The sequence below is a fragment of the Echinops telfairi genome, unplaced genomic scaffold, assembly GCF_000313985.2.
Source record: "Echinops telfairi isolate 266 unplaced genomic scaffold, ASM31398v2 ScPeMD7_20;HRSCAF=75, whole genome shotgun sequence".
Classification (NCBI taxonomy): Eukaryota; Metazoa; Chordata; class Mammalia; order Afrosoricida; family Tenrecidae; genus Echinops; species Echinops telfairi.
In genome coordinates, this window is record NW_022103917.1 from 8,902,051 (window position 1) to 8,915,948 (window position 13,898).

General features: G+C 42.9%; 1 protein-coding gene across 3 annotated transcripts in view; it reads right to left on the bottom strand.

The window, feature by feature from the left end:
* FHL1 (four and a half LIM domains 1) overlaps nt 1–13,898 on the bottom strand; it is a 45,175-nt gene that overhangs the window by 5,645 nt on the left and 25,632 nt on the right. The window contains exon 1 of one of the 3 annotated variants that reach the window (XM_004713372.2): nt 6,774–6,875. The exons of 1 other annotated variant lie outside the window; for it this stretch is intronic. In XM_004713372.2, the coding sequence (XP_004713429.1) occupies nt 6,774–6,795 (22 nt within the window). In that variant the 5' untranslated portion in view covers nt 6,796–6,875. Of the gene's footprint in view, nt 1–6,773; nt 6,898–13,898 lie in introns of those variants that run through there. One more of the 3 variants, XM_004713370.2, reaches the window with a different exon arrangement.

The following is a 13,898-nucleotide window of genomic DNA, read 5'->3' on the forward strand; positions in this document are numbered from 1 at the left end:
GGGGGGCTAGCCTTTCTGCCCATTTTCCCTCCTGCAGCCTGAGGCCTCACCGTCCTCAGAGCTGCAAAATCCAATCCTTTTGACTAGCCGTTAACTGGCAACATAGTTCCCAGCGACTTGGAAGCTGGCAGCAACAGACGGCAATCCTCTATTCCCAGTTAGACGACTGACAGCAATGACAGACTGGCCAAATGTCAAGAAAGTTTTTTTGCTAGGGCTTTGGTTGATTAGGATTCCTGGAGCTCCTTTGCCCTCTGTGTGGCCCACCTCACCTCCCTCTGCCCAGCCCCAACCACCACCTGCCCTCCTGTGGAAACCCGACCACACTCTGCCGTATCAGGTTCCCACTAGAACTCTGCCACCCTAAAGGCACCCAATGGGAGTGTCTATTAAATAGCCTCCAATGACTTTAACCCTACACTAATTCGTTCCTCTCCCTAGTACTGCCCGTCCCCACCAAAACCGGAGGGAAAAAAACCCCCAAAACCTATCTGGGTAAATTGATAGCAATTATTTAATTTGCACAAGAAGCAGGAGAAATGAGGCAATTCTCGCCAACTACCCACAAGCATGGCTACTGAGCTAACACACATCCAGAACATTAATTTACAGAGGAGGAGGAGGAGGAGGACAGACAAGCAGCGAGCTGCTGCCCGCTACTCACCGCAGCTCTTGCACGCCTGCAACAGCCCCAAGCTCCCACTCTGGATCCCTTCCCCAGTTTGTTTTATACAAACACATGGCCACGTTGTTTGGTTCCTGTTGCTACAGGCAACCAAATAGAGAGTGAGCTAAGGAAACCACACCCTGTGTCTCAGAACCCGCCTTGAACTCTCACTCGGAACCAAGTGGACTCTGAAGTCAGACTCTATAAACAAAGCTCTGCCGACAGAGCCCCACGTCTAGACCAACCTCCGTGGGACACACAGACAGTCCCCTGGCACCCCTGCCTTCTCCAGAGAACTGACAAAAGAAGCAAACTAGCGAAACCCTTGTTCAAGGACAATTGCTTGGGACAGTTGGGTCATAGTCAAGAGCTTTACTAAGAAGAAAACTGAGCGGTTCCCTTAGACACAGGTTAGACACACAATGCAGGGACCCAATGACACTAGGGTGACTCTCCTTGAATGGGACTGCATTGACTTAAGTCAGCTTTTCAACAGCCTTTAGCCTCTGTGTGCCTGTGTGACATACTGGCACAGAGAGAACATGTTCAAAATCGCACCCCTTCATCCATTCCTGGGGTTCTGCCCCTTGTCACATAAAATCCTTGTCACTGCTTAGTGAAACGATGCACGAAACAAAGATTTACTTTCTTGTTAACAGCTGAGTGGAGAAACGAAATACATCTCCTCTAACAGTAAATGCTAAGGAAATGAATTTATCAGTGGTTTCTAAATGCCACTTGGCAGGAAAACAGACTTTGGAAGATTAGTCATTCCTGGCTTCCTGCGTGGCTAGTAAACAGAGCTGGTTTAGCACTTCAGAGACTATCTTCTTGGACCATATTTGAAAAATCCCTTACCAAGGTCTCTGTTGAGGGTAGCATGCTGAGCTGACTCATTTATCATCACTCGCTTGTGATGTCTTTCAGAGAAGGCATGGACTCCAAGTACTTTTACCTAGAGGCCCACAGAATGAGCTCCACCTCTTAGGAATTTTCCATCCTAGCTTTTTGGTCATTTTGAGATATTAGCGATATTAATAGAACTTAACATTTAAAACACTAGCAAACAAGGGCAAGTTCTGAAAAGACAAACCATCCTATAGTTTCTAGCACCGAGAGAGCTTACCCAATATGCCTTCCCCATTTGAAAATGACACACCTTCAAAGTTACATTACCAAATCCAGGTTCTTTGCTGGTTACCCTTCATAGCTCTAGAACACAAGGCACTCATCAATTGTAGGCTTCCAGATGACGTAACCATCCATGGCCCAACAAATACGGATGTACCAAAGTGTAAGGGAGAATCAATGCCCTAGAGTAAAGGGTCTTACACCACGGAAAGGGATGATTAAAACAAGCAACCCCAAATCAACAGAACTACTAAGAGAAGTGTTACGCCTCTTGGTTTTTTTGAGTTTTAGCTTTTGGCAACAGTTTTGTTTTCCTGCTAGGGTTAAAAAGTCCAGGGGTATCTTGTGTACACACCACCATATACCTAAACGCAAAAAGCCTGTATCCAGATGGAAAAACAGATTTCACAAGGTCGTCTTCTTTTGGAACTTGATTTTGACAGTTGACTTAAGCCTGGTGTGTGTGTGTGTGTGTGTGTGTGTGTGTGTGTAAACATTTATTTGTCAAGATAAAATAGGCACTTCTAGGAATGTTGACTTTATTGCCTAATAAGTAAACAAGCTGGAAATACTTAAAGTATGTTAACAATGTCTAACAAGTACTTTTTTTGTTGCAATAAATCTAATGAAGTGGAACTTTGGGCAACCTGAATTAGCTCGCTGCATGTTTTCCTGTCATTGATTTCCCTAACGGTACGATGATTTAGTACAAAAGGATCTCAAGCCTTTACATGGCATGTTTATGATGTTAGAATAAGACATTCCTACTGAAGAGACAGTTCCCATGTCAAAAAGGTTAATGAGTCTAAGAAAGTGGCTTAGAAAATAAGAATAATGTGACAGGCAAAAATTAAGAGGTCCCAAAAAGGAAAAAAAAAAAAAGGATTCCAAGTAATTTTATATTAAAATAACACATAGAGACCCACAGAAAGAGTCCCACTTCTTGGGAATTTTTTATCCTAGCCCTCTGGTAAAAATATAAGTATAATGTAAAAATTAAAATACTAGCAAACAGTGAATACTACATAAAGGTGATTGGAGGCTCTGAAAATAAGACAAATTATACATGGGTCCCAGCACTTAGAGATCTTATCCAATAAGATCTTCTCACTGTAAAACCACTTTCTTTCAGGAGCCCTGATGGCACAGTGAGCTATTAACTGCAAAGTAAGTGGTTCAAACCCACCAGTAGCTCTGTGGGAAAAAGATGAGGCTGGCCGCTCCCATGAAGATTTACAGTCTTGCAAACCCCAAGAGGCAGTTCTACACTATCTTATGAGGTCACTATCAGTCTGCATCAATTCGATGGCAGTGAGTTGCCTTCTTAAGTTAGAAAATATATGGATTTGTAGGTCGTGTTAGAGTATGGACTTCAGGACTTGATTCTAGGGGGCGAGCAAAGCTCTACACTTTTTCACTTGGTTAGAAATAATTAAATGCAGACAGAAAAATGACGATGACCTTTAGATGTCTCTTCTCTTGCATTCCCAGTAAAGTTACTGAATTGCATACACTTCAGCATTTCATCTTTTAGGTAGTCATTTTTTAAATCCCCCCATAGCAATATCTAAGTTCTTGATATATGAAGCCTTGGAACCTTCTAAGTCTTCCAGATAGGTTTGCTGTTATCTGGAAAAGAGCATGCCACCAATCAGCACACAAAACATTTGATTGATATCTGATCATTGTAGTACTAATGCTACTTTTTTTCCTGGCTAGTTTTCGGGGTGGGGTGTGTGTGGAGAGGTCAAGGGTATGATATCTGCCCTAAGGCAGCTCTTAGACTATTGTAATGCCTTCGTCTGTACACAATAGTGATTTTTTCTCTATCACAGGAAATTCTGCAAATACACTTTGGGCGCCCAGGGGAACCTTAGGATTGGAGTCACACAACAGCACATGCCAGCTGATTGACAAATGGGGAAAAGTTGCCTCCATTAAGCGTCTAACTTAAAAAAAAAAACCTTTATTGGAAGCATTTTATAGCCTAAATTTAAGTTCCATCTTCAATTAATTAACCAACTTCCACTTTCAGAACATTCCTGAACTACATCCAGCATGCTAAGAGTTACCTAAATAAATCTCCATAGCTCAATGAAAAGTTTTGGCTTCCAGGTTAATGGTGTACATAGAAGAGTTATGTAATATTGTCACATTTGTTGTTTTATTTGCATTTGAGTCTTGCTTGTTTTTATATGTATTTTTCTCATGTGTTTCTTACTAATGGTCATTTTCCACCTGATGTCCCAGGGGCTGAAAAGAAGAGTATTTAAGGAAAAGTAAATTTTATGACAAGTAGCATGTTTCAAACTATGTGCTTTTCCCTGTGTAGTACGACGTACAGTGCAAACCATAGACAGTAATCCAAATGGGGAAGAAAAACCAATTCAGGTTATTTCTAGTCTGCTAATTGCAAAGTCCAACATACCCATACATTAGACATTCCACATGTAAATATTGGCTTCTAAAGAAAGGATATATGGCTCTCCTGAGAATATTCAACAAACGGAATGAAGCCTTAGGAGATGAATAGGACACTCGTGTAAAAGACATGATAATGTACCTGGAGGTGTCGTCAGACGTTTGGGAATCAATACCTAAATAGCTGCGAAGAGACGGAGCTCTTGAGTCGCAGCTGAGAAATAGTCATTCCTAACATCAGAAAGTGTTTTTCCTCTACAGAATGAGGCCATGCTCTAAGCAAACTCACTTGTAGTTTACTCTTAGAAAAAAAACAACAACAAATCCAGTTCCTCTCTTTGGGGTGACTGAAAGACAAATCTTAGATTCTATCCAGCATCAGAAAGGTTATGTATAGATTATTAAACTGAAAATTAAGTGCCAAAGAAATTCTACTGGGCCACATTCTAGGGTAGTTCTATTGTATCCTTTGTTTGTTTTTGCCAGATACTTTCTAGTTTATTCCAACTCATTACAACCTCATATGTTACAGGCAGAACTGTGCCCCCTAGGGGTTTCCCCCTTGCCTGTAATCATTTTTTTTTAACATTTTTAATATCCTTTTATAAAGCTTTTCTTCGTGGTGCACATATGGGGCGCAACACATCATTCTGTGCTCCCTATAGGAAAAAGTGCTTCCTAGCCAGCAGCGATTAAACATGTGCTTTCAGTGTCCCTAGTTGTGGTGTAGTAGGAGGTCATTAAAAGGACAAAACATCCAGTTTCGCCTCCAACCAAATCTTCTGACAATAAGAAGCACATCCAGTTGGACCCCTTCTCTCTCACTCCACTTTTCCATTTTCGAATCTTGTCCTGAGAGCAGATTGACAGGCAGGTGCAGCCCACGGGGCAAAGACTGGGAAGGGGAATCAACAGCTGGATGAATGTGGCAAACGATCTTCCCTCCCTACCTCAGCCCCACCTCATTCCTCACCTTGAAAGGCCAAAGGGTGAAGGACTGAGATCTAAATAAATCTGCAGAGTGAACATGTTTAATAACAACCAAAAAAGGAATTTCCTCTATTGAAAAGGACACTGAAGCAGATTTTGCTTCACTTATCTGAGCCTGTATTCTGTCTATCCAAAATCCATTTCAGGCCAAGACTGATTTTTTTTCCTGTGAAGCTTTGATGGACCTATGACCGTAACGCAATACAAAATGGTATTTCCCAATTTTGAAAACTCATCTAAAAGGTATCACTAATTTCCACCATGGTGAAAATCTCCTCTAGATTTAGATAAACAAAAATGACCCAAGGATTTGGTGAAATTTAAAACGCAAGTTTGAATATGCTATAAATATTTCACCTTTCAAATATATTTCCTTATTCTGTCACTCAGTTAGTAAATAAGATGGGGGTGTTACTCTTATCGGGTAACATTCAAGGTGCAGGAGAATAACTGGTACCAAATAATTTACCTATACCCAAAGAATGTTTGTGTTGGCTGATGAGCACCACCTCAAGCTTGTGTGAAACCCGACAGCTTTTGCACGCTTGGGATCACGGATTTTCATGTATTACAGTAGGGAATTCCATTGCAGCATATTTGCTTCAAAACACCGAGAGAGAAACAACCAAACCTGTTTCAACTGTTTGAAAAAGGATGGGCAATTATGAATTTCCAGACACCAATTCTCCAAAAAGCCTGTCACCAATGCTTACTCTGTCCCTTTCACGGAAAGCTGGGAGTTGGGGGCCAAGTTCTTGGTCTTGACTCAAGTGTCTTACTGTCATTTAGGGAGAAGAGCAGCGCCATTTGTGGCTTCAGGGGAGAGATGGGCAGCAGCAGGCTGCCTTCAGAGAGCTGGGTTTTCTGGTCAGCCAGTCCCTGCCCTTCAGCCCCTCACTCATAGGTTTCTAGTCTATGGCCAAAGGGCTTTCCTACAGTCAGGTTACAGAACAAGAGGAAGACTTCCATGGTAACAATGAACACCCAAACATCTTCAATATCTGAATCTTGGTCTCTTTTTCCTGATAAGAATAATTGATAGTAGACTTGGTATATGAAAAGGAGGTTAGCTGTTTCTTCAGGAAGATTCATAATATTGTCCAGTAATGGGGAAGACACGGTAAGTACATCTTTAGGTACTTTTTTAGTCATAAAAATTTCATTCAATTCACCTCTTTTTAACCCCTTAGATTTAAAACAATGTCAAGAAAAAGGATTACATTTTATAGAGTCTCAAACATGCCCAGCCCAAACACTCTTTTTTTTTCATACTGTTTCTCTTATTGTCTAGTTAGATGTCCTGGAAAATGGTAAAATATACATGACTATTTTATATGATTCTAAAAAAAGTTATACCACTCAAAAACTGCTCATTTTACTTGAATAGAAACACTTTTGTCTTTGAACTCATACTAGAAGACAAGAACAAAATAGAGACAAGCTTACAACACATACTATTTAGATACCACAAAATTCATTTATCAAAAATCATCTTTTAGTCCAAGAGTGGACTCACTAGCTTAATACAACTGTGCTCAACTTAGGATCAATAATAGTTTTTTACCTGAGTGCCTATGAGAAGCCATTGCTCAGAAGCCAAGTTGAAAGTTGAGGAGTAGCAACTAGACCCGTCTTCCCTCAACCTCCTTTGATAACACTGTGGCCCGTTTGTGAACATACATTTAAGGAGAAGCGGCTCACACAAAAATAACCGAGAGCAGATGTCCCACCCCTCCCCAGAGATCACAACCTTAATCCCACTAGAAAATTCTTAACCATTTTAGGTGATCCAAGGGAGAAGAATAGGATCCAGTAAAAATACCAAACACTACATATAAATACCTGCAGGGCTACTCAGCATCCAAATTAGCTCCAGAGCCAGAGAGGCCACACAGAAAGTCATCCCTGTACCGGAATAAATTTTGGACTCGGCTCTGGCATAGCTTAATGCTGAGCCAACCTTATTAATCCACTGTCTGTGCCTAAACAGCTTGTACTGGCCCTATAAATAATTCATTTTTGCGCTGTTAATGATAAAAGTAACTAATATATACTTATGTTATGAGTATAATTAGACACTGAGTATAGAGATTAAAGGCATTATAGTTCCTTAAATCTATGTCCTCCTTCATATTTGCCAGCAATCAGAACAGGGGAACAATTCTAACCATAAGCAGTCCCATCTCCTTTACAAACAAATCCAAAACCACTCACTGCCTTTGAGTGGAGTCCGACTCACAGAGTAGAACTCCCTCTTTGTGTTTCTGAGGCTGTAAATCTTTTATGGGAGAAGAAAGCCTCATCTTTCTCCCATGGAGAAATTGGTGGGTTTGAACTGCTGACCTTATGATTAGCAGCCCAAACAGGGAACTTACTATGCCATCGTATCTCCTTAGTGTCAAACAAAATACCAGAGAATGGAGAGACGTGTCTATACTTACTGTATGTCCAACTAAGAGACTTTAACCCACAAACAAATGGTTGGGGAGAACGAAAGCAAACACACGAATGTACATGAAGATACTGGGTGGTGTCCAGGAATCCATTTCAGGACTAATTCCTTGGGATGACCTGTAAGTCCCATGACCTCCTCTACCATTTGTCACTGCTGCTCTGGCCTTGTCCTTCATTCCCCTTTGCTCCAATCTCGCTGGTCTCCTTGGAGACCACAACCCCTCGCACCCTCTGGATGTGCCCTCACCTCAAGGTTCCAACACTGATGTCCTCAGTACAGAACCTCCCACAGTTGTTCCTTTACACCTTTCAAGTCGTTGTGCCAAGTCCCCTTCTCAGTGGAGTCTTTTATTGATCACCCTAGTTAAGATTGTAACCAAGCTCTCCCTAACATGGTCTATCTTTCGTCCCTAATGTGTTCCTCTCTACAGTATTTAGACCCTTCTAACCTTCTATGTAATGAATCCTGGTGGCAGAGTGGTTAAATGGTCGGCTACTAACCCCAAGCTAGTGGTTTATGCAGATCCAGTGGCTCCACAGGTGATCTGCTTCCATTAAGTTCACAGGCTAGATGAGCCTTCTGGGCCTCATTAAAACCAAGACACACCAAGAAAGAAGAGCCAAGAGTTGAGCTCATCCTTTGGACTGAGCTGTTCTGTGCTACGACACATGGAGATCTTCAAGGAAGGCTGAGCTTTCTGTTCCATCTGAAAGCAAGCAAGGCCCTTCCTCCAGAGCTGACACAGAAAGCAGGCCTTCTTCCAAAGCTGGCACCCTGAATTCATATTTGTAGCCTCCTAAATCAGTAAGAAAATAAGCATCTGTTTGTTAAAAGCCACCCACTAGTGGCATTTCTGTTTATAACAACAGTAGATAACTAAAATGAAGTCAACTCATCAGCACCTAACAATTAGCCGAAATGAGATCAACTCACCACTACTTAACAGGTGTACCCACTGCTACAGAGTCGATTCACATGCCTAATGAGCCTATAGGGCAGAGTCGAACTGCTCCTTAAGGTTTCTGAGTACAAATCTTTACAGGAGCGGGCAGTCTTATCTTTCTTCCATAGTGTTGCTGATAGGTTTGAACCATCAACCTTTTGGTTAGCAGTCCAATGCTTAACCCACAGTGCCACCAAAAGTGCCTATTTAACTTGCTTGTTGTCCTATTCTCCCCTCTGCTCCATGAAGGCAGGTATTTGGTGACCACCCAACACCTAGAACATACTCAGCTTCCAGGAGGCTCTCAGTAATTATTATTTGTTGAAAGGCAGCAAAAAACAAAAAACCACTCCCCAAACAAACCAAGACTCACTTAGAACCAAGCCATGGCCCCCATGGCTCCGCTTGGAATCCTGAAAGTTGTTTTGGTCATTGAATTTCAAGAAAAGCAGCTGACCTTTGCTCTGGGACAGGCTCAGGCTCAACCCTTGTATAGATCAAGTTGAACGGTATCTGCCATTGACATCCTGTTCACACACTCCCCTACCAGGAAGGGGGCTGGGGCTGTACCTATTTGTCTTCATCATCCATGGTATATAGTGGGGAAGCACACGTGCTTCATGAATAAACGATGAGTTTCAAAATTCTTATGCTTTTGTTTTCAGATGTGTAATTAGAAATTATTCTTAAAGATAGCTGACTCTGCCAGGAACTCCTGACGTAACAAAAACCCGGATATTACAGGCAAATTTATTACAAGGTTAAAAAAAAAAAGGCTGAGGAAAGGGAAGTGACGCTGTGCTTTCCACCCACCTCTCCCGAGCATCCCGTGCTTTTCTGACATCTTTCTTGTCCTGGTTGATTAAATTATGGCCAGGCACTTGGCCAGCTTTGGCAGGATCACACCCCTACCATAATTGTAATCTTTCACCTTGGGGACATGCTCTTATTTTATTAGACGATTAACCTTGATGGTGCCTATGTTCTAGACTTGCGTGAGGCATGTTTTAAGTGGAGCTCATGCACTTTTAAATGCTTCTCCTGTAGTATCGGAACTACCTGCTTCGTGAGCCAAGGCCTTTCCTTGAGGGACTCGATTCTACTTGCCAGACATGCCTTGGGGTTGTATTCTTTGAGCAAGGATGGGAGCTCCTGCAGGTACCTGATCATTTTGAAAAGTGACCAAGAATTCGGGCAGCCTTATGAAGTTAGCATATAAACCTAAATCTCTTTTGCCTGAAGTACTGCTGCAAGAGAGGGCATGCCAGTGTGAGCTGGGAGCCTGAGCTAGCAGCCAGGTAACTCGACCTTCCTCGGAACCTGGTGAAGCATGGCTTCTGGCTCTAACACTTGGCCCCACTGCCCAGGCCCTCGAGTCCCCAAACCAAGCTTCTCCCAAGACCAGGGTGGCAGGGAACAAAGAAAACAAAAGCAAAGTCTCACTAGCTGATAACTTTGTCCTGTCTTGGATCAGTGGTTCAGAAAATCTGGCAGTTGTTTCAGTAGATACTAAAGACCTGAACAAGCGCTGATTTCATTAGCATCGGAGCCGACTTTGTTACACATTAACCGAAGGATGTTTAATATATCCTTAATAACCATGGCACTGTTTGCAAAGCCTTTTCAATACTATTGGTCGAGCTGGCCGGTTTGATGAACAATTCTCTTTAGTGTTTGAAGGCCACCGTTTGGGCCTTTTAGCCTGCCATGTTCTAGCACACATCAGAAAGTTGAGTGAGGGCTAGGAATGAAAAGGGACAGTCCCTAGGGAAGGACATCCTGCTTGGTAAAATGGATGAGCAATGAAAAGAGAAGGCTCTCAACAAGATGGATTGACACGGTGGTTACAACAATGGGCTCAAACATGATAAGAACTACAAGGCTAGTGCAGGCCCGGGCGCTGTTTTGTTCTGCTGTACGCAGGGTTGCTCTGAGTAGGAGCCAACTCGACAGTACCTCACAACAGGAGGAGGCAGCAACATAAGGAGCGGCGGAGACCCAGTGGTAGGATTTTTCACCTTTCATGCAGAAGATTCAGGCTCCAGTTCCAGCGAATGCACTGTAGATGCGGCCACCACTCAGCTCTTCAGTGGAGGCTTCTTCTGTGTTACTGTGCTGCTGAACTAGTTTCATTGGAGCTTCCAGACTAGGGTAGACTAGAAAGAAAGGCCCAGAGGTCTACTTTTGAAAGCCAGTTAGCGAAGATCCCCTGGATCACAACATCCACTTAGCATGAGGTCTCCATGAATCAGGAGCTGACTCTACAGTAGTTAACACCATCAAGGCATCAAAGACCCTAAGCTCCCTCTTACGAAGGATCCTTTGAGAAGCATCTACTTCAGAAGGTACCTATATATCCCTGACTAACTTTGTGGCTCACCTATAGATGATGCCACCGTATGAGATACAGCCCTTAGTTTCAAGTTCACCACGATAAATGTACAAATCACAGCCTGTAACACAGAATGCAGGAAGTAGCACAAAATGAGTTGTTATTAAGATTAGCTTTCGTGTGGGGGGTGAGATGGGGGAAGGGGGATTGGAGAAGACTATGGATGTCTTGGCATCTGACTTGGTCCCTGAAGAATGGTTAAGACTTTTAATATACAGACCAGCAAGAATGGACCATCTAGGCAAAGGAACAGAATAAGCAAAAGGGTGGAGAAGAACAAATAGGTCCGCACTAGAAGTAGCACACTGTCTAGTGGGGGTAGAATCATAGGATAAGGAAGTCGTGGGACATAAAAGTTAGACACGACAGGCCAGCCAGAGCACAGCGGGCCTTTCTGCAAGGGTGTGGGGGAAGGGGGAGGTCAGAGCAAGGCACAGTGATACAGAGCGTCACAGAGGAAGAGTCTGGAGGGAGGGACACAGCTCAAAAAGGTGCTGCATCCGTCCAGACGAGCCCCAAGGAAAAGCTGAATGAGAGCAGGGTTGTTGGAGGGTGGAAGAACAGGTACAAAGGACAGGAGTGAAAGGATTGATGAGGTGTCCAGAAGGAGGGGTTGAGGAGCCTTCAAGGAGTTTGCTTCTGGATGACAAAGAAATTAATGGGGTGTTCGGGAGGAAGAGCTGGTGTGGAGAATAGCAGAACTTTATTTGGGGCTTCATATCGAGGCCCCTCTGATCCATCAAGAACTAAACCTGGGGTCTCACATCTTTATGGAATTCAAGTTGTCAAGACAGACTGATTGATAGATAGAGACAGAGAGGGACAGACGTGCCTAATGGTAAGGTTACTGTGGAATCACGTTTGTGGGGATTCTTACAGTGCAATCTAATCCTAGACACGGCCTCTGAAACACCACTGGGAGGATCAAACTTCAAAGTTCCATGTGCTGCAACCTAAGAGTCAAACGGCAATTTCAGTGACCCACTTGGCCCCCATCTCAGGTGCTCCTGGTTCACAGCTTGGCTTGGGGTCACCCTTCTTCCTTCTCCCTTCATTTTCCTTTACTGAAGACATGTTCAAATGGCTGAAACTTATTTCAACAATTAATGGCCATTAGTCATGGCCAGAGGGCAAGAAGGGGACAACCTGGAGTCTTTGTGGATCTATCAATGGTTCCATCATAATTTTAAAATTTTACTTTCTTCTCCTCCTCTTTCTAAATTAATACACTCCAAGTTTGTTTTCTATTTAATTTTGTCAGGCTACCAGTCCATCCCTCAGTCAACAGAATTTCTACTGAGTGACTCCAGCTGCGAGATTAAGGCATCTAGTCATGCCCTATGATATGATGTGATTCAGTGTTGAGCTCTCCGGAGTATTTCTTGTCCTAGGTGCTCTTGCCAGCAAAAGCTGGGTACAGCTTCTGCCATCTCTTGTTCCTGTCAATCTTTAGGGTGGGAAGAGTACTTTTTCTACTGACAAGTCACATTTTGCAAAGTCACTGCTTAAATGTCACAATTCATGACATTACCTGTCAGAGAGCAGAGCACAGGAGCAACCCCAAAGCCACATGAGGGGTGATTTCATGATACAAAATTCAAATGAAAACAAAATTCAAACAAACTTAAAGGAGCTCTGAATTCACAGCGGTTAAAGCACTCAGTGGCACAGCAAAAGGTCAGCAGTTGGAACCCAGCCACGGGACAATGATGGGGTAGTCTGCCTTCATAGGATTGACAGCCTTGGAAACCTTATGGGGCAGGTTGATTCTCTCCTTACAGGGTCTCTGTGAGCGGAATCAACTCAACGGCAATGGGCTTAGTTTGGTTGGAAGAGTCTCTGAATGTCAGAGCAAAGGCAAAGATTCACTATGAAAACGGGGAGACTTACAAAGGAGGCAAAGCACATGAAGTTAAAGACCCTGTAAATAGCAAAGCATCTAGCTCCATGGAAAATCTGCCTATTTCACAAATGACCATGAAGACATGAGGGACTGAAACATGTCATGACCTCTGTCATTTACTTTTTGCAAATGTCATTCCATGATCACTACCAGTTTAAAATTCTCCCCCCTCCTCAATGTCTGACCCTTCCTGTGATACTATCAGACTCTTAACAAGATGTAGGAAATAGCCCAACCACATCCGAAAGGTATTTTAGGGAACCCTGGTGGCATAGTGGTGATGAGTTGGGCTGCTAACTGCAAGGCCAGTAGTTCAAAACCACAAATTACTCCATGGGAGAAGGGGAGGACCTTTCTACTAACGTGCAGAGTGACTGCCTCAGAAACCCTCAGGGGTAGTTCTAGCCTGTCCTAGAGAGTCCCGAGGAGTGGGAATCCGCTCGAGGGCATTGCGTGTGGCTTTTTATTGTTTGGTCTAATCAGACATCACTATTAAGAAAACACTGAAAAAATTTCTTTTACTCACTATGATCAAAGACTGAGAAAAAATTATAGTGGAAGTGACATTTAAAAGAGAGGGGGGAAAAAAGGAAAATGTCATAGTAAAAAGGGAAACCAGATGAGTTTTAGAAATATATAATCAAAGATAAAATCTCAGATCAAGGGGAGATGTTTCGTGAAACTGAGAAACTAGTAGGGCTAAATCTTTGCCATAGTTTAGGTGTTAAAATTCTCTTCAAGTCTATTTCTACCTCCCACTTGTGATCTATCTGTTTGATTTCCATGGGGCCATGTGCCAGGACTCAATCATGCTAGTCCTGGCATCCGCTAAACCCACCTGTTAGGGACATTTCAAACCTCTGATAGATGCTTGAGAGCGAAACATTCCATGACCCTATTCTATAACTGACCTGGCTGATGAATATCCCTAACAGGCAAGGACAAGTGAACTTTCATCTGTACCTTTATTTGTAATGCCCCATAACTAAGGTTGAC